The sequence below is a fragment of the Tachyglossus aculeatus genome, chromosome 1, assembly GCF_015852505.1.
Source record: "Tachyglossus aculeatus isolate mTacAcu1 chromosome 1, mTacAcu1.pri, whole genome shotgun sequence".
Lineage (NCBI taxonomy): Eukaryota > Metazoa > Chordata > Mammalia > Monotremata > Tachyglossidae > Tachyglossus > Tachyglossus aculeatus.
The window spans coordinates 83,197,046-83,217,884 of record NC_052066.1 but is presented as its reverse complement, the minus strand read 5'-3'; the positions used below and the strand labels follow the sequence as shown (position 1 = coordinate 83,217,884).

General features: G+C 41.8%; 1 protein-coding gene across 1 annotated transcript in view; it reads left to right on the top strand.

Annotated features, from left to right (window-relative positions):
• PER2 (period circadian regulator 2) overlaps positions 1–20,839 on the top strand; it is a 62,600-nt gene that overhangs the window by 21,210 nt on the left and 20,551 nt on the right. The window contains exons 8-20 of the mRNA XM_038764427.1: positions 1,098–1,219; positions 2,615–2,816; positions 2,945–2,996; positions 7,003–7,145; positions 8,884–8,962; positions 9,731–9,837; positions 10,994–11,147; positions 11,856–11,964; positions 12,597–12,728; positions 13,698–13,803; positions 17,563–17,725; positions 17,817–17,944; positions 20,291–20,491. Coding sequence (XP_038620355.1) covers positions 1,098–1,219; positions 2,615–2,816; positions 2,945–2,996; positions 7,003–7,145; positions 8,884–8,962; positions 9,731–9,837; positions 10,994–11,147; positions 11,856–11,964; positions 12,597–12,728; positions 13,698–13,803; positions 17,563–17,725; positions 17,817–17,944; positions 20,291–20,491 — 1,698 coding nt within the window. The remainder of the gene's footprint in view (positions 1–1,097; positions 1,220–2,614; positions 2,817–2,944; positions 2,997–7,002; positions 7,146–8,883; positions 8,963–9,730; positions 9,838–10,993; positions 11,148–11,855; positions 11,965–12,596; positions 12,729–13,697; positions 13,804–17,562; positions 17,726–17,816; positions 17,945–20,290; positions 20,492–20,839) is intronic.

Genomic DNA, 20,839 nt, shown 5'->3' with positions numbered 1-20,839 from the left:
GTCTGTATATTTCTATATGTATTTGTACATATGTAAGGGGGTTATATCTGCTGGCAGTGGGAGTGGTGAGAGTTTCTAACGTAAGAATCACTGGGCATTCCATGAGCAGGTCAAGAGTGATGTTACACAAATCTCCATCGCTTTGATCCCATTAAGAATGATATCATCATCATCACCAGGAGGAAGCCAGAGAGAAGATGGATGGAGGCAGGGTGTGGGAGATGATGAAGGATCCCATCCCAGGATTGGGAATGTGCACGGAGGAATGGATTCTAGCACTAGAGTTCTGCGTAACGCCACTGACCGATAGGCAGAGGCACAGCTCATTGCGGAACGTGGGCCAGGGTTCTCTGTGCAGTGTCTGTATACGACAGCCTTAGTAGCCGCATCGTAGTGCCGTGTCCCACTGGGGAATTGCCTTAAAGGTCACTGCAGTGTTCTCCACACTAGCCAGGATTCCGGCTGGGGCCGTCCAGTTCATGGAATGCCTTATATAGTTGTTCGGCAGGAAAAACTTACCCCCCTGGCATGAACCTAGCAGAGAGGAGCTGCGGCTGCAGGGTAGCTTGGACAAAAGATCCGGTAGAGAGCTATGGCAATCCAGTTCTCCCCTCTTTTTTTAAAAAAATAGCATTTGTTAAGCACTTACTTTGTGCCAGGCACTTACTAAGCACTGGGATAGATACAAGCTAATCAGGGTGGACAAAGTCCACATCCCACATGAGGCTCACAATCGTATTCCTCATTTTACAGATGAGGTAACTGAGGCACAGAGAAATGAAGCGACTTGTCCAAGGTCACCCTGAAGACAAGTGGTGGAGCCAGGATTAGAACCCAGGTCCTTCTGACTCCCAAGCCCATGCTCTATTCACTAGGCCATGCTGCTTCTCTGCTTCCTCTTTCTTCCCTCCTAAGCTTCCCATGGTCAGTTCTTCCTTCTCGGAGAGTAGCAGGATGTTGACACTGAGAAACTCTGGCACACTTTAAAATTAGAACACCTTCAATTTGCTACAAAAGTTTAATGACTGTCTAGCACGTTGAATTTCACTGACTTTTGTTTTCACGTGGTAACGAAAGCTTTGTTCCCCCCCATTCAGCAAATGAAGACTATTACCAGTTGTTAATGACAAATGAAAACCATCCCTCCACCCTTGAAGTTTCTTCTTACACAGTGGATGAAGTTGAAAATATTACTTCTGAATACATAATGAAAAATGTGGTAAGTTTCAGATCATTTATCTTCAATCAAGAGTAATTTAAAGGTGCAATTTGACTATTAATTGTGGAAGACTGGCTTGATTGTAATGGGTTTGCTGATCCACTGCTGGCAGTATACTTTTATACTAGGAAATGTTTCTTGAGAAGTAAGTGATTTGTAAAATTGGAGCATTTCTGTGCTTCCCGGATCATTTTTCTGAAAAACCAGTCAGTCCACATATCCTCCCTCCTCAGAACCTCCAAGTGGTTGCACCTCCCCTCAGACAGAAACCATCAGCTTTACCATCCACTTTAAGGCACTCAGTCAGCTCACTTCCCCCTACCTTAACTCTCTGATCTCCTACAGCCTAGTCTGCACGTTCTGCTCCTCAAACACCGACCTGCTCTCTATTAAACAGTGCTCTGCACCCAGTAAACTGTCAGTAAATACGACTGAATGAATGAACTTGAGTCTCATCCATCCCCCTCCTCCACATCCTCCTTGTGGCCTGGGACACCCTTCTCCTTCATATCCAACAGACCATGCTCTTTCCACCTTCAAAATCCTCCTAAAATCACATCTCCGAATGGCCTTCTCAGACTGTTCTCATTTCCCCTATCCATGCACCCCTTGTTATCAACTATGCACTTGGCTGTGTACCTCTTAGGCAAACTGATACTCACCCCAGCCCCACAACACTCTGTAAATATCTTTATGTTCTACCATTATCCCCAGCTGTAATTTATTTTAATGCCTATCTCCTCCATAGACTGTAAGCCCTTTGTGGGCAGAGAGCACATCTACGAACCCTATTCACTCAATCGTATTTATTGAACACTTACTGTGTGCAGAGCACTGCACTAAGTGCTTGCACCCTATTATAATGTACTTTCCCAAGCATTTAGTACCAGTGCTGTGCACATGTGAGCACCCAATAAATGCCATTGGTTGGTTGATCAAAAAAAAATACTAAGGAAAATCTTGTGAATTTAGGATCTGAAAGGCCATTTCACCTTTGGATTTCTGCCTCTTCAATTCTGCTTGAGGTTTATAGTTAATAACCAGAACTGTGACTTCATGAATAAGTTCTTGTATGTTTATCTAAATATTACTTAACTCTTTTATTTTAAAAACTGCTTTTGCAGCCATGTATACATTCTGTTCCTCCCCTTTGCTCCTTGCTTTGAGTGTAATTTGCCATTTCATTTCCTTAGAATAGTACTACTTTGGGTGCATTGGTGCAGGGGATGTGAGCCCACTGTTGGGTAGGGACCATCTCTATATGTTCCCAACTTGTACTTCCCAAGCGCTTAGTACAGTGCTGTGCACACAGCAAGCACTCAATAAATACGATTGAATGAATGAATGAATGAATGAATTGAACTTTGTCACTATGTTAATCTTATTAATTTTTAGGATATGTTTGCAGTGGCAGTGTCCTTGGTGACTGGAAAAATTTTGTACATCTCTGATCAGGCTGCAACAGTCCTTCAGTGTAAAAGAGATACCTTTCACGATGCCAAATTTGTGGAATTCTTGGCACCTCATGATGTTAGTGTGTTCTATAGCTCAACTACACCTTCTAGATTGCCATCGTTGAGTATTTGCAAAGGAGTGGGTAAGCATCTGAAGAAAGGTGTAATCATGAGTTCATTATATAGTTAGCGTAGTGGAAACGTAGCAAAAACTCTAATGTAATCTCAATTTGTGATGAATGAAGTGTGTTTTTTGTTCTGTTTCTTTTAGAATCATCTTCCCAAGAGTGCATGGAGGAGAAATCTTTCTTCTGTCGTGTCAGGTGAGATAAAGTGTTAAACTTTCAGGATCAGAAAGGAATGCATAAATTGAGCAGGATTGATGGGCAGAGTCTGTGAATAATAATGATAATAATAATAATAATAATAATGGCATTTGTTAAGCGCTTACTATGTGCAAAGCACTGGTCTAAGTGCTGGGGGGTACAAGGTAGTCAGGTTGTCCCTCGTGGGGCTCACACTTTTAATCCCCATTTTATAGATGAGGTAACTGAGGCACAGAGAAGTTAAGTGACATGCCCAAAGTCACACAGTTGACAAGTGGCTGAGCCGGGGTTAGAACCCATGACCTCTGACCCCCAAGCCCGTTCTCTTTCCACTGAGCCACGATGCTTCTCTAAAACAGATGGAGAATGAGGGCAATGATCCTGCTACCTTTTGCATGCTAAGCGAACGCTCTACCATTTGAGCTAAATAATAATAATAATAATTATGGCATTTGTTAAGCGCTTACTATGTGCAAAGCACTGTTCTAAGCGCTGGGGAGGTTACAATAATCATAATAATAATGGCATTTGTTAAGCACTTACTACGTGCAAAGCACTGTTCTAAGCGCTGGGGAGGTTACAATAATAATAATAATAATGGCATTTGTTAAGCGCTTACTATGTGCAAAGCACTGTTCTAAGCGCTGGGGAGGTTACAATAATCATAATAATAATGGCATTTGTTAAGCGCTTACTATGTGCAAAGCACTGTTCTAAGCACTGGGGAGGTTACAATAATAATAATAATAATAATGGCATTTGTTAAGCACTTACTATGTGCAAAGCACTGTTCTAAGCACTGGGGAGGTTACAATAATAATAATAATAATAATAATAATGGCATTTGTTAAGCAATTACTATGTGCAAAGCACTGTTCTAAGTGCTGGGGAGGTTACAATAATAATAATAATAATAATAATAATAATGGCATCCCCTCCCACAGCTAATTCGGGGCCAATGAATTACTCTCCACAATATTGACCCTTCATTTTAATTTTTTATCTTATTTTTTTGTGTGGGATTGCTTTCATAAGAAGCAAAAAGGATTCTTTAGGTATCCCCTCTTCCAAGAATAAATAAAACTCTATTGTCTGAGTCAGGATTGTAAATTACTCTCAAAAATGCCCTAGCCTGCACATTTTTCTCTGGCATGCCAATGTTTAATGTATCCTGATCAAATTTTCCCTGCTTTACACCTCTTCATCTTTGAACTCCCTACTCCCACCTATGAGCCAGACACTCAAATCCTTATCTGCCAAGGTCCATGCTGCTCAAAGCGGGGTTGGCACCCCGGGGACTGCCACTCCCCACCACCACCTGGAGCCTTGCCTGTACTCTCTTCCCCTTCAGTTAGTCCATCATATTGATTGAGCGCTTACCGTGTGCAGAGCACTGTACCAAGAATTTGGGAGAGAACACTATAAGAGATACATTCCCTTCCCACAGCGAGCTTAGAGTCTAAATGAGGAGACGGCCATTAATATAAATAAATGAAATTACAGATATGTACATAAGTGCTGTGGGGCTGAGGAGGGATGAGTAGAGGGGAGTAAATCAGGGAAATGCAGAAGGGACTGGGGGGGGGAGGAGCAAAGGAGGACTTACTCAGGGAAGGCTTCCAGGAGGAGATGTGCCTTTTAGTAAGGCTTTGAAGAAGGGGGAGAGTCATTGTGGGATGTACAGAGGGAGAGGCAGGACAGTGGACTCAGTTAACTCGTGTAAAATGGGGATTAAGGCTGTGAGCCCCATGTGGGATACAGACTGTGTCCAACCCAATTTGCTTGTATCCACCCCAGTGCTCAGTTACAGTGCCTAACACGTAGTAGGTGCCTAACAATTACCACAATCACTGTTATTATTATGTGGTGAGAGGTCAGCAGCGAGATGGATGAGATAGAGGTATGGTGAGAAGTTTAACGTAAGAGGAGCGAAGTGCACAGGCTGGGATGTAGGAGAGTAGCGAGGTGAGGTAGGAGGGGTTTTAAAGCCAGTGGTGAGAATGAAGATGAAGGCATGAGAATAATAATAATTATGGTACGTAAGTGCTTACTGTGTTCCAGGCACTGTACTAAGTGCGGGGATGGATCCAAGCAAATCGGGTTGGATACAGTCCCTTGTCCCACCTGGGGCTCACAATCTCAATCCCCATTTTACAGTTGAGGTAACTGAGCTTCAGAGAAGTGAAGTGACTCGCCCAAGATCAGAGAGCAGACAGGTGGAAGAGCTGGGATTAGAACTCATGACTTCTGACTCCCAGGCTCTTTGTCCACTACCCCATGCTGCTTAGGGGTGCAGGGTAGGAACTGTGTCCAGCCTGATGAACCTTGGCTGCACCCCAGCTCTTAGAATGGTGTTTGTCCCATGGTAAACGCTTAGCAAATAACCATTAAAAACAAAAAAAGAGGTGGCTGAGGAATGAGAGCAGGCTGCAGAATCAAGTATGGCAGTTACAGTCTCCTTTGCTGCAAATAGAAACGGCTTCTTCAGCCGTTTTCTGAGCTTCTCCTGGATCAGAGGAGAAAATGGGCGTCTGGCATCCCGCCTTCCTTCCCTCCCAGAATGGCAGTGGGGAAGCTGAACTGGAGGTGCAGCACTCTTTTATTCATTCATTCATTCATTCCATCGTATTTATTGAGCACTTACTGTGTGCAGAGCACTGTACTAAGCACTTGAGAAGTACAAGTTGGCAACATAGAGAGACGGTCTGTACCCAACAACGGGCTCACAGTCTAGAAGGGGCTCACTCTTCCATAATGAACAATTTTCCTGGGCTCAGCTCTGTATAGCCCAGAAGGACCTGTGCCTCTGTTGGTACCACTCACTACAAGAAGTTAAAGGAAGACTGAAGGAGTAATGGAAGCAGGAAGGGATATGCCTCCCTTGTTATAAAGATTTATTATTTTTCCCCGACTTAATTTTTACCCACCCAAGAGCATTCTTTCAAGTGACATTGGGTAAGTGCCAACAGCCACCTCCCCTGGACTAGGTGTTCATTTGTTTTCAATCAATCAATGGTATTTGAGTGCTGGTGAAGTGGATAGAGCATGGGCCTAAGAGTCATGGGTTCTAATCCTGGCTCCACCGCTTGTCTGCTGTGTGACTTTGGGCAAGTCATTCAACTTCTCTGTGCCTGTTATCTCATCTGTGCTCAGTGCTTAGAACAGTGCTTCGCACATAGTAAGCGCTTAACAAATACCATCATCATTATTATTATTATTATCTGTAAAAAATGGGGATTAAGAATTTGAGCCCAGTGTGGAACAGGGACTGTGTCCAACCTAATTAACTTGTACCTGCCCCAGGGCTTAGAACAATGCTTGGTACCTAGTAAGCCCTTAACAAGTACCATAATTATTTTATTACTGTGTACTGAGTACTGGAGAAGCAGAAACAACGTGGCTCAGTGGAAAGAGCACGGGCTTTGGAGTCAGAAGTCAAGGGTTCAAGTCCCGGCTCCGCCACTTGGCAGCTGTGTGACTTTGGGCAAGTCACTTAACTTCTCTGTGCCTCAGTTACCTCATCTGGAAAGTGGTGATTAAGACTGTGAGCCCCCCGTGGAACAACCTGATCACCTTGTAACCTCCCCGTGCTTAGAACAGTGCTTTGCACATAGTAAATGCCATTATTATTATTATTACTGTACGAGATACTTGAGAGAGAACAGTACAGTAGAATTGGTAGGTAGATCCCTGCCCACAGGGAACTCACAGTCTAGAGGAACTGTGTTTTCATTGTTGGGCTTCTTTGTTGAGAGACAGTAGTCTGTGATAGAGTGCTTTCTTTGCTTCACAATCACTTCATAAATTCATGTTTTAAGAAGAGAACAGCCCCAATGTTACCTGACTTAGATACCTGTGTTTAGGGAGGGGACAGGTTTCCCTTTCAAACTGTAGGACCACATCCCTCTTGAAATGAGCGGGGAAAGTAGAACCTCAGTTTATATTTAATATCTGTTAATGTTCAGGTTTTTTACCGTGCACTTTTTTCACTTTTCAAATACAGTGGTGGGAAAGAACATGAAAATGAGATTTGCTACCATCCATTCCGCATGACTCCGTATCTTATCAAAGCACAAGATAAGCAGGCTGCAGAGGAACAGCTTTGTTGTGTTTTGCTTGCTGAAAAGGTGCACTCTGGTTATGAAGGTAACTCATTAAATAAATACCAAATATTTGATCCCTGTGGAATGGCACTGACCTCTCTACCTTTCTACTTAGCATTTTTTTCCTCAGTCAGTAAACCACTAGACCCATAATAGTGAAGACCATCTTTTGATTTTTCTTTCAGCACTGTGGGACTTGTCTCTTTTGAAATTAGTGACATACACTAATAATCTGTCAAGCATTTTTGTAATTATCAACAACTGATGTTGCACTTGGGAGACAAGATACTACATAGAGGAGGTTGTCATCTAGCTTCAAATGTCAGGATTTGAGAAGTTTGGCTTTCAAAAACTGCTCTTACAGGAGTAGACATTTATAATCCTAACAGACTCTTGTTATCCCACATAAAATAATCCATCATTGACATTTATTAAGGTTTACTGAGTGCCATGTTAAGATTAGGAAAAGTCCATCATAATGAAATCATACATTCTCTGCCTTCGCAAGGTTTACAGTTGACACCAATCAATCCATAGAGCTTGTAAAGAGCACTGTCCTGAGCACTTGGGAGAGTATCATAAGAACTAGACTGTGAGCCCACTGTTGGGTAGGGACCATCTCTATATGTTGCCAACTTGTTCTTCCCAAGCGCTCAGTACAGTGCTCTGCACACAGTAAGTGCTCAATAAATACGATTGAATGAATGAATGAATGAACCTGGGCTTGGGAGTCAGAGGATGTGGGTTCTAATTCCGGCTCTGCCTCTTATCTGCTGTGTGACCTTGGGCAATCTGCTTCACTTCTCTTTGCCTCAGTTACCTAATCTGTGAAATGGGGATTAAGACTGTGAGCCCCATGGGGGACAACCTGATTACTTTGTATCTACCTCAGCGCTTAGAACAGTGTTTGGCACATAGTAAGCGCTTAACAAATACCATCATTATCATTATTATCATTAGTTCCTCTGCTACAGGGGAAACCAGGGAATTTTGAATGATTCTTCAAAGATGAAGGGGGTTTTTTGTTTGTTTTGGGGTTTTTTTGGCTGGCGGGGTGGTGGGGGGAGGAAGTTGCATTAAACCATCTCTGCAGGCCTATTCTTTCTCTCATGCCCTGGAAGAACAAGAAGCTATGCAGATTCAGAATTGCTATTTCTGAGACCACTCAGAAATCTTCCTAAGCAGTTAGCTCTGCCTCTTGCAGATGGTCTGTTTGCAAGGTAACCCCTACTTGGTTTCTAGTTTATTTTCCTTTTGAGGATGGATTTTTCCCATTTCTAGCAAATCAGGGGAATTTTCCGGCCCATAAAACCTGCTTTTCTCACAAGCCAGTCTCTCTTACTATAGTCACTCTGTGTTACAATTCAGCATAGTAGATTTTCTAACCACTTCCAAGATTGGCACTCCCAAATTGTTTTACATAAATTGTTTTGGTGTTCAGTTGCAGCAAAATAGATGGTAGGCAAAAGAGATTGTGGAGTGATGCTGACAGGCAAAAACAGATTTGTAGAGAGATGTATTAACATTTCACCTCTAAGAATAGTCAAATAGTCTTGAAAACATAATATAACGTCAAATATGAAAGTAAATGTACTGGAGATCCTCATTCGTGTTTCTAATGTGTTCCATCAGGCCCTCTTGATAGAAACACTGGTTGTTGTTTTTTCAATTATTATCATTCATTCATCTGACTTTTGTATGTGATTTTTTTAGAAATTGTATATCAATAGTTTGAAGAAATATTTGGGCAAAAATTGGTAAAACATGTTTTGCTCTTTCAGCACCCAGAATTCCTCCAGATAAGAGAATTTTTACAACTACACATACACCAAGTTGTTTATTCCAAGATGTAGATGAAAGGTGAGCTGTTTTATAATTTTTTCTGTCTACTTAAATTCAAAGTCCTAACTTTGACACCTGAATGTGAATTCATCATTGCCCTTAAACAGAAAAAAACAAAAAACAGACTTGTCACATCATTCAGCTAAATGTTTTAATAACCTTCTGAGCAAACCATTCTTGTAGGCTCATATAAGTCACATATTCATTTCTTCGGTTTGGGTAATGTACATGATTCTCAGATTTCTGATTAATTGAAAGCCTCTTACTAAGCACTTGAATTTCTCATTTTTTCCAAAATGCTGCCCTTCTTAAACTGGCAACATGTCCTGCCTAGAATTAAATGGGATTCCCAATGATGTGCCACTTATCTGTATAATAATAATGGTATTTGTTAAGCGCTTACTATGTGCAAAGCACTGTTCTAAGCACTGGGGAGGTTACAAGGTGATCAAGGTGTCCCACGTGGGGCTCACAATCTTAATCCCCATTTTACAGATGAGGGAACTGAGGCACAGAGAAGTTAAGTGACTTTCCCAAAGTCACACAGCTGACAATTGGCTGAGTTGGGATTTGAACCCATGACCTCTGACTCCAAAGCCTGTGCTCTTTCCACTGAGCCACGCTGCTTCTCTGAATGGATTGGGAAGACGAATGCTTTAATTTTCTAAATAGAACTCATTTTTTTAGCCAGAACTGACAGTCTAAAATAGAACTTGCTAAATAAAGCTTAGGGGGAAAATGGATAAAAGTATCACTTGCTCTGTTCTTTGTCTTCTTAACTTTCAGAGCTGTACCTCTTTTGGGATACCTTCCTCAGGATTTGGTAGGAACACCTGTGCTGCTTCATCTCCACCCAAGTGACAGACCTTTAATGCTCGCTATTCACAAAAAAAGTATGTAATTCATAGCAACGGCAGACTTCTTATAGTTTTAAGGCATTGATCTGTAATGTAGCTCTGACGTGAGTGTTTAGAAGTTCAAACGGGTGGACGGGCAGGCCTTTCTGAACTCTGCTGGTTATGCAGCCTCTAAAGCATGTTCAGTCTTGGCCACTCTGTTTCACTCCGCAAGAGAAGAGCCAGCTTAGGTCATTCATTACTTTCTTCTCAGGGCTGATGGCATGGCAGCCACCTCCTGATCTGTGGGGCTGTGGCTCAAGATCAGCACCCTGCTGCGGTCACTTGGGCAGAAAGTGGTTTATGCCTGGAAAATTCTTGCAGGCACCTTGCAAAGCACTAAATCTCAGTGCATTTCCTTACCGAATGCAGTCACTGAGCCAGTGGGACCATTTCCAGCAGGGGTGGGAAATTGCAATGGCACAGCACAACAAGCACTACCAGTAATTTCTTTTCATTCAGTCGTATTTATTGAGCACTTACTGTGTGCAGAGCACTGTACTCAGTGGAAAGTACAATAAACCAATAAAGAGAGACAATCCTGCCCTGCCCTCTGACTGAGTTCTTAGTACCAGAATGTCCGTGATGGGACCAAGATCTGTCCATCTCTGTTTACGGAGGAATCATGCTACCCACCCCTGTTCAGAAGTTAATCATCCAGTTCAGGATTTATTTGAGCCTTCAATTAATCCTCTGCCCTTCTGCTCAACTCTTAGTTATAAATCAATCCATGGTTTTGACCATTTACTCTGTGCAGAGCACCGTACTGTTATTGCTCATGACAATTTCTCGGGAGGGCTGGTAGACAGGAAAATGAAATGAAACCCCAACTTACTTTGCTCTTCGGCAGATCTAGCAAAATATTTTGGTGGGGAAAAAAGTTGAAGATATCGGCTAGCGTGAGCTTTTATATGTAAACTATGGATTTCACTTGTTATAAACTTGTTAAAACTAGATTCCAAAAGAAATGTTATGATGAGGTCAGTGACGTACGTAGATGCCTTGGGGCCTTTGTCATTTGAACAGTGAGGTGGGTTGGTGGGGAGGAGGCTTCCATGTTTTCCAAAATCCACAGCATAGTCTACTTTTTTAACTAATAAAATGCTTGTTACATTTTCTCCAAATATGGAATTAATTATTTTAAAATCAACAGTACTACAGTATGGCGGACAGCCTTTTGACTATTCTCCAATCCGATTCTGCACTCGAAATGGGGACTACATAACAATGGATACCAGCTGGTCCAGCTTCATCAATCCTTGGAGCAGAAAAGTTTCCTTTATAATCGGAAGACATAAAGTTAGGACGTAAGTATGTTAGACACCCTTTGTCAATATCGGTGTGTTCCGGTCTTGGCAAAGAACAAAAGATATCCTCTTAGGCGTGGTGTGCCAGTGTTCATTTAATCATTAGCAATTTTGAGTTGAGGCAGAAACTCCCTGAAATACGAAATCCAAGCCTTTTTCGTATTTGATGTGAGTTTGGGGATTATCACTTTTAATGAGAACTCTGTAAATTACTGAACTTTTTCTGAATACCCCAAGTTGTTGCAGAACTGAGGATTCTTTGGGAAGATGGGCTGAGTCTTTATCGGTTTCAGAGTTTGTTAAAAGCTTCAAAGTTATTTATGTTCAGTGCCCTGACTTGATTGAGGTTTTGGGGTCAGACCTGTAGGAATGTACGGCCAATATCCAGTTGGGCTGGACCTCATCTCCGGTTGGCAGGGAGGCTTGCGTGTGTGCATTCAGTCTACATGTGGTTTATTCATAATGCCCAATCTGGGGAAGGGAAAGAGAACTTCTACATGCACTTGAATTGTTTCAGGCCATTTTAAGTTAGCTATAAGGCAATAACATTTTCTTTCTGTAAAACATTTCAGCTAGTTTTTCTCCACTTTTGGTGCATACATTGAAATGACTATTAGCAGACAGCCTTAAAGACGTGGTGTATATGTCATTCTCCTGAATCCTTAAGTGGATTAGTCTTCTAACAGATGTGAATGGACATTTGTTCAGGGGCCCTTTAAATGAAGATGTGTTTGCTGTTCATAACTGCATAGAAGAAAAAACGCTTCATCCCAGCATTCAAGAAATCACAGAACAGATATACAGATTGTTACTGCAGGTAAGTTTGTTATTTTTTTGGAGGGGGGTAGGGGGTCAGTTGTGCATTTCCCTCAGTGTTTTGCCTTGTCAAAAAAAAATGAGTAAGACACTTATAAACACTGGACATTATTAAATGTCAAATTCAATAGGCATAGGCTTAATTTTGAAATATACCAAAAGTCACTAAATGGCAGAGACGGATTAACGATCCTACCAAATCTGGACTTGCATTGCTCCCTTGTGGCAGTGGCGTTATTGTTATTCTGTCTCATCCAGAGGGTGGTGTTTATTCGATAATGTAATATTTTTGCATTTTGTCTTTTGGTATTTCCAAAGTGATAAAACAGCTCTGGAATCCTGTGGAACTAGCAAAGTGCTTAAATAGTTGGATTCCTAAACATGGAGTGTGATTCATTTCTCATATGGGAAACTATGCTCACATTTCATAATATTTGGATTATTAAGTTTGCTTACTGCATTTAATGTGTCATAAAACTAGAAAACTAGCATTGCATATTTAAGCACCAGGAGTTTTGAGTAACTGAGAATCTAGCTAGATTTTTTTTTCCTTTTTTGGAAAGTTTAGCAATGACAGTGTGCTTCTATTTTATTCTGAATTTTTTTTAACCCACCCACCCTGCCCCGATAAAGCCGGTGTACACCAGTGGATCTAGTGGCTATGGAAGCTTGGGCAGTAATGGATCACATGAGCACTTGATGAGTGTGACATCCTCCAGCGACAGCAATGGCAACCTCACTGAAGACCCGCAGAAAAAAAAACTTGTATGTGGTTTGTTTTTCTAAATCTGTTAAATCACTTCCCACAGTGCAATGTAGAAGGTTGTGGGTGTTCCTTAGTGCTTTTTAAAGCAGGAAGGGTGCTACCTGTGATATCCGATCACCTTTTTATATGTTATTTGCTATATGCTTACTACGCGTCAAACACTTTTCTGAGTGCTGGGGTAGATACACACTAAATAGGTTGGACACAGTGGCTGTCCCGCATGGGGCTAACATTCTAAGTAGGAGGGAGAACAGGAGAACTGAGACACAGAGAAGAATAATAATAATAATGATGATATTTAAGTGCTTACTATGTGCCAAGCACTGTTCTAAGTGCAGGGTTAGTTACAGGGTAGTCAGGGAGTTCCATATGAGTTTCACAGTCTGAATCCCCATTTTACAGATGAAGTAACTGAGGCACAGAGAAATTAAGTGAATTGGCTTGCCCAAGGTCACACAACAAGCATTTGGCAGAGACAGGATTAGACCCCGGTCCTCTAACTCCTCCCAGGCCCATGCTCTTTCCACTAGGCCTTGTTGCTTCTGCCAGAAGAAATCATTTTTAGTAAGTGAAGCCGGTCATTGGTATTTTGTCTAAATTATTTTGAATTTGTGCTTGTGATCTATTCCAGCTACAGCTGAAAGAAGGGAAAAATTTGAATGTATTTAAATTATGAATAGAAATCCTTGGAATCAGGCAGAGAACATTCAGAATAAAACGTATAGTGGTGATTGTGCTTGGAACAGAGAAAAATAACAATGATGGTATTTATTAAGCACTTACTATGTGCAGAGCACTGTTCTAAGAAAAATGGCTAAAAATCCTTTTGTTTTTAATTTGGTAAATCTTTTAAACAAACTTGTTCCAGTTTGGGATATTTGGGAAGAACTTATCTTTATGTCATTGTCTCAATGGAAAAATATATGCCAGAGTTCCTATTGAGTGGGATTTTTTGTTTTTCTCCCAAGAGCACTTTTAAAGGGAGTTGTAAAGATGTCCAGATGACCGTGAACAAAGGCCACGTTTGTATTGAATCTGCAGCAAAACAAGAACATAAGAAAAAAACACCTCTAGGTAAGGAGTTTTCCACTTTTGCTATTGCCAAAGCTGCTGCCATGTAGCTTTTGACCCTTGGACTTGGAGAGCTTTTCATACATCCTCATCACAGTCTTTCAGAGCCTTTCAAAGTGTTCCAGATCAGTCAATCAGTGGCACTTACCTGTACTGTGTGCTGGAGAGAGCCCAACAGAACCAAGACACATGATCCATTCATTCATTGTCATATTTATTGACCGCTTACTGTGTGCAGAGCACTGTACTAAGCGCTTGGGAAGTACAAGTTGGTAACATGTAGAGACGGTCCCTATTCAACAACGGGCTCACATATACACATCATGTATAAAATAAATAGAATAATATAGATGCACATATTTGCACTTGTGCTGGGGGCGGGGAGCAGAGGAAAAGGCAGGGAGGGCTCAGTCTGGGAAGGCCTCCTGGAGAAGGTGAGCTTTCAGCAGGGCTTTGAAGGGAGGAAGTGTGCTTGCTTGGTGGATGTGAGGGAGGGCATTCCAGGCCAGAGGATGGATGTGGGCCAGGGGTCGACGGCAGAACAGGCGAGAACAAGGCTCAGTGAGGAGGTTAGCGGCAGAGGAGCGGAGTGTGTGGGCTGGGCTGTAGAAGGAGAGATGGGAGTTGAGGTAGGAGGGGGCGAGGTGATGGAGAGCTTTGAAGCCAATAGTGAGGAGTTTTTGCTTCATGCGAAGGTTGATAGGCAACCACTGGAGATTTTTGAGGAGGGGGTGATGTGCCCAGAGCGTTTCTAAAGAAAGATAATCCAGGCAGTAGATCCACCATCCCTCCAGCCTCCGACCCTAACATCCTTGACTCCTCCCCTTCTTTTGACTCGTACATCCGTTGTCACCCAATCCTGTTGGCTGTTCCTTCAAAACATTTCCAGAATCTCTCCCTTTCTCTCCACCCTACTGTTGGTCCCGGCATTGTCATATCCCAGCTTGATCACTGCCTCAGCCTCCTCTCTAAGTTCCCTGCATCCAGTCTCTCCCTCTCCAGTCCTTACCGGACCCTCTGCCCCAAATGTTTTTCTAAAACATGGTACTGCACATGTCTCTGCATCCTCCAGAACTTCCTGGGGCTACTCATTCTTCTCCACGCCAAAGAGGAACTCCTGACTGTTAACTTTAAGGCACTCAATCAGCTATCTCCTTCCTACTTAGCCTCTCTTTTTCCTCAACACTCACAAACCTCATTCCTCTCAAGCTAATGCATCTGTACCTCATTCTCATCTCATGAGAAGCAGCATGGCATAGTGGATCGAGGACGGGCTTGGGAGTCAGAAGGAATTGGGTTCTAATCCCTGCTCCACCACTTGTCTGCTGTGCGACCTCGAGCAAGTCACTTCACTTCTCTGAGCCTCAGTTCTCTCATCTCTAAAATGGGGATTGAGACTGTGCCCAACCTGATATTCTTGTAACCACCCCAGTGCGTAGTGCAATGCCTACCACATAGTAAGTACTCAACAAATACCACAATCATTATTATTATTATCTCTCCCACTGATGAACACTTATTCATGCCCTCCCTGCTATCTAGAACTTCCTATCGCTCCAGTACTGACAGACAGTTGCTCTTCCCTTTTTCTGAGTTCAGATCTCCTCCAAGAGAGCTTTCCTGATCTTTTACATTCCCCCCACCCCCGACTGCCACTGTAGCCCATCTGCACCGGACATCTTAGGCACACAAAATTCCCACAACTCCTGAAGCACTTGCATATGTATTTTATACACTCTAGTACTCACTCTGATTTATAATGATGCTAGATTGTAAACCTCCTTGAGGGCAGAGCTGTGTCTTGTAGTATATTTAGTAGCGTTTGGTACAGTGCTCTGAAGGGAGTAGGTGCTCAGTAAGTGCGGTTGATTTTGATCAGGCAAAAATATCTTAGGCAGATAGGAAGATAGAGCAGGAAATGATTTGACTATATCCAGTTGAACATTTCTGGTTTTTATCTGCCTGGCCTCTCCTATGTGTTTTTGTCTTTTTGAAGATTTTGTAAAAATGATATATTTTTTTCCAAAGTAGTTTTAAATATGTCTTTAATTGTCCATTTGCCTTATGAAATCTCTTACCAAAGGACCTTCCTGAAAAGGTCTTTAACTACATTTATTCCAATCAAGTGATCAATTTCTGAAACCAGTTTTGGTGTAAGAGGATTTTTACCCAGTCAGTTGTTGCATGGTATGGCGTGAAGAATTGGTAGATCATCCAGAGGAAGGCGACAAGTTTGACTAAAGGCGTCAAGGCTGTCCATCACATCGCCCCCTCCTACCTCACCTCCCTTCTTTCCTTCTACAGCCCAGCCCGCACCCTCCACTCCTCTGCCGCTAACCTCCTCACTGTGCCTCGTTCTCGCCTGTCCCACTGTCAACCCCCGGCCCACGTCCTCCCCCTGGCTTGGAATGCCCTCCCTCTGCACTTCCACCAAGCTAGCTCTCTTCCTTCCTTCAAAGCCCTACTGAAAGTTCACCTCCTCCAGGAGGCCTTCCCAGACTGAGCCCCCTCCTTCCTCTCCCCCTCCTTTCCTCTCCCCATCCCCCCGCCTTACCTCCTTCCCCTCCCCACAGCACCTGTATATATGTTTGTACATATTTATTACTCTATTTTACTTGTACATATTTACTATTCTATTTATTTAATTTTGTTAATATGTTTTGTTTTGTTGTCTGTCTCCCCCTTCTAGACTGTGAGCCCGCTGTTGGGTAGGGACCGTCTCTATATGTTGCCAACTTGTACTTCCCAAGCACTTAGTACAGTGCTCTGCACACAGTAAGTGCTCAATAAATATGAGGAATTAAAGTGTTAGGAAACCCTGTACCTGAGAAAAGTTACACAAGTTGGGATTATTTAGCTAAGATAAGACTGAGGTGACCTTCTTCAAATAAGTAATGGGTTTTATACCTGAAGAGGTATTTAGGAGATTCTGACCACTGGCTTCTCCATTGTTCCAAAATGTAGGACATGGGGAAATGAGCTGCAATTGCAACAAGAAATATTAAGTTGTGCATAAGGAAAAATGTATTGCCCTTGGGATTTTTTAAAAGATGGGGCAGACTATCAAGGGAAGTTGTTGCAGTTCTGCTCCTGGATTCCTTTAAAAATATTGAGAGGTCTCTGCCTTGGTCTGGGCCAAATCCGGCTGGATGATTTAGGGGTATGGCAGTTGCCGACTAGTGAGATTTCCACAGTACCTCGAGAAGAGGGCAATTTTGTCCACATCATTTAAATGCTTGACCAACCCATTCATGTTTTAAACAGCCACAAAGAAGGAGACTTAGTTTTTTTTTGCCTTGGTTGCACTTAAGCTCTCTGATTGTCCTGAATGCCTTTTTTATAAGCCTATTGTCTAAATAACTGTGCCAAAATATAAAGCACCCATGTTTTGAAACAATACACAAAACTTTTACTTGTGTGGGGTCCAGATGTTTTGATATCTGTGTGTTTCGACAATTTGAGCTCATATTGTCCGGTTCAGCTGAACTGGGTATTAAATATGTGCTATAGTATTTCTTCATGATCTCCTCTGCGCATTAGTGTGGTGCTGCATTGTTCTCTGTTAATAGTTTCAATTATATTTTCACTTTCCCTTCAGAAATTGGCAAGACTGATGAAAACAGCCCTTCTTAATATGTTAAATTGTCATTTGAGTGAGCATGCTTACAGTATATAAAGGGTCTTAATCACTGCTGTAATAAAGATGATACTCTTCTATGAAAAGTGTTAAATCCATGTATCATTATAACTGTTTCCTTATAGAAAAACAAAGTAATGCTATCACCTGGACAAAAGATGGCCTAGTCATTGGAAAGGACAGTTTAGGTAACAACTTGCAGAAGAATCTAACCGCAGAGGATCTGGCTTATAAGAACCAGCCTGTGTGTTCCTATCAACAGATAAGCTGTTTAGATAGTGTCATTAGGTAGGCTGAATTTTTATTATTTATAACTAAATTCTCAACCTCGTTGATTTCTTTTTCTCTGAGATCTTTTCTCTCTCTTTTTTAACTTTAGGTATTTGGAGAGTTGTGATGTAGCTGGAACCATGAAGAAGAAGGGTGAATCCTTCCCAAGTGCTGCTATTTTAAATTCTGGTGCTGAGAAGCAAAAATCAGCAGTTAAAGCAGTGCGGCAATCTGGAGGTATTTCTGGACTTTGTCCTTGTGTTATTTTGTTAAGGGATTATTGTGGGAAAAGTACATGAGACCGAAAAGTTGTGTTGACCTGGGATTCTAAAAGGAAATGTGGGTCCATCCTTGGATCAAGGTATACTTTTATTCATTCATAGAAAATAAATGTCGCAATTGAATATGAGCTACTTGAATAAAATTAGAGCACATTCGTTTTCATTCATTCATTCAATTCCGTCATATTTATTGAGCGCATATGGTGTGCAGAGAACTGTACTAAGTGCTTGGAAAGTACAGTTCAGCACTAAAGAGAGAGACAAACCCTGCCCACAATGGGCTTACAGTCTAGAATTTTTCAGTGCAGGTTAGACTGTTGCTCTGTATTGCAGCATATAGTCCATAAAAGTCAAAAGCTAGCTTACCCTGGATACTCTGGAGCTAAGGACCCAGTAAGCAAGCATTTTATTCATTCATTCTTTCAGTCATATTTATTGAGCCCTTACTAAGCGCTTGTATAGTACAATTCAGCAACAGATATAAGAATGGGGGAATAGCATTATGGGCTCATCTCAGGGACTGTGCAGTCGGATGGAGTACAGCTCCCTGGATGCCTGGGATCAGGAAAGAGAACAGGCATAATGCTCAGCCTTTACATGTCTGATAAATTCTGGGAAATACACTTGCATACTGTAGAGCTCTGTAGGATTTTAAAGAGATAACGATCTCTGTTAAGCCTGCAAATGATGTTTGTCTATATGTAGATAGCAATAGATATACAGATAGTAATCACTAGAAATTATTAGGTTAATTACATTTAAAACTACCTAGTAAACACCATTCTTCCAGTCTTCAGAGGCTAAAATCACATCCCTTCCAAGTGGCCTTCACGATCTAACCCCTCATTTTCCCACCCGTCTGCCCTCCTATGTATGTCACCTGTGCGCTTGGGTCCATACCCTTAAGAACTTTGATTCTCACCCTACACTAGCCCCACAGCACTTATGTAAGTATCCTTATATTCTGCCACCATTCTCCACCCCTGCATCTGAAATTTATTTGAATGTCTGTCACCCCCACTACACTGTACGCTCCTTGAAAGTGGGATTTGTGTCTACCATCTATATTGTATTGGACTCTCCCAAGAGCTTAGTGCAGTGCTGTGCACATAGCGCTCAATAAATACCATTGACCATTGTGATTGCTTCTAGACTGTGAGCCCGTTGTTGGATAGGGACCATCTCTATATGTTGCCAGCTTGTACTTCCCAAGTGCTTAGTACAGTGCTCTGCACACAGTAAGCGCTCAATAAATACGATTGAATGAATGAATGAATTGCTCCCCATCAACTGACACTCCAAAGTTAAAAGCTGTCAAATTTTATATAGAATGGGGAGGAAAGTTGTCGAAGAGCCAGTCATGTTGGAGTAAGAAGCCATAAAGTACTTCCTCCTATCAAAGAGGGTAGTTTGAGAAGCAGCGTGGCTTAGTGGCAAGAGCACAGGCTTCATTCCTTCATTCAATCATATTTATTGAGCGCTTACTGTGTGCAGAGCACTGTACTAAGCGCTTGGGAAGAACAAGTTGGCAACATATAGAGATGGTCCCTACCCAACAGTGGGCTCACAGTCTAGAAGGGGGAGACAGACAACAAAATTAAACATATTAACAAAATAAAATAAATAGAATAAATATGTACAAGTAAAATAAATAAATAGGCTTGGGAGTCAGAGGTTGTGGGCTCTAATCCCGGCACGACCACTTATCAGCTGTGTGACTTTAGACAAGTCACTTAACTACTCTGGGCCTCAGTTACCTCATCTGTGAGCCCCAAATGGACAACCTAATTACCTTGTATCTACCTCAGCACTTAGAACAGTGCTTGGCACATAGTAAGCACTTAACAAATACCATCATCATCATCATTATTATTATTATTATTAGTTCCTTGGTTTCTGTAACAATGAAATTTTCAGTCCTCTAGAGTATCTTTGAGTGAATGATGTAGTGCATGTATAGAACCCATGATATCCAAAAAAACAGCTTTTACTCGGCAATTTCATTTAAAGCATCACAAGACCCTTTGAATAATGGGCATTCCTTGAAGATGTAACTGCTGTTCTGTCCAAATTTCCCCAAGTTTCACTTGAGAGATGGTGGCCTTCTTTCCACTTACTCCCAGTCAAATAGCTGTTATTTCCAAGAATGAGAAGGTTTCAGTTTGTCTCTGTAGTCTGTGCGCTAGCACGTTTAGTGATTTGGGTTCAGAAGTTATCTAAATTATATGAACTTGTTATTCAGCTCTTTTCATTTTTTCAGTTTTCACCATCAAACTTAATTTCCTCATTTTCTTTTCAAAAGAGGAAACGGTGCTGTTGAAAGCTCAATTAAATCCCACGCTGTTGAAGCCATCCAAAGCTAAAGGACGTCCAGGAGTTGGGGCTCACTTAACCTCTCTGGCTTTACCTGGCAAAGCTGGAAGTGTTGCATCCTTCACCAGTCAGTGCAGCTACAGTAGCACCATAGTTCATGTTGGGGACAAAAAGCCGCAGCCGGAATTAGGTACAGTGCTAATTTTATTTAATTGGGAGTGGTCAATATTAGAATGTTGTTGTGGGCTCACATTTTCCTATAGCAGTATCTAAAAGCAGTAATTGTTTTTGTTTTAGTTTTTTCCTTTTGCTGAAAATGTACTGCGAAAGCAAAAATGAAAGATGTACGTGACTACCATTATCACACCTGAGAGGGACTGTATATTTACAAGCATCAATAATAATAATAACTGTGGTATTTAAGCGCTTACTATGTGCCAGGCACTGTACTAATGCTGGGGTGGATACAAGCAAATTGGATTAGATACAGTCCCTGTCCCATGTGAGAAGCAGCGTGACTCAGTGGAAAAAGCACGGG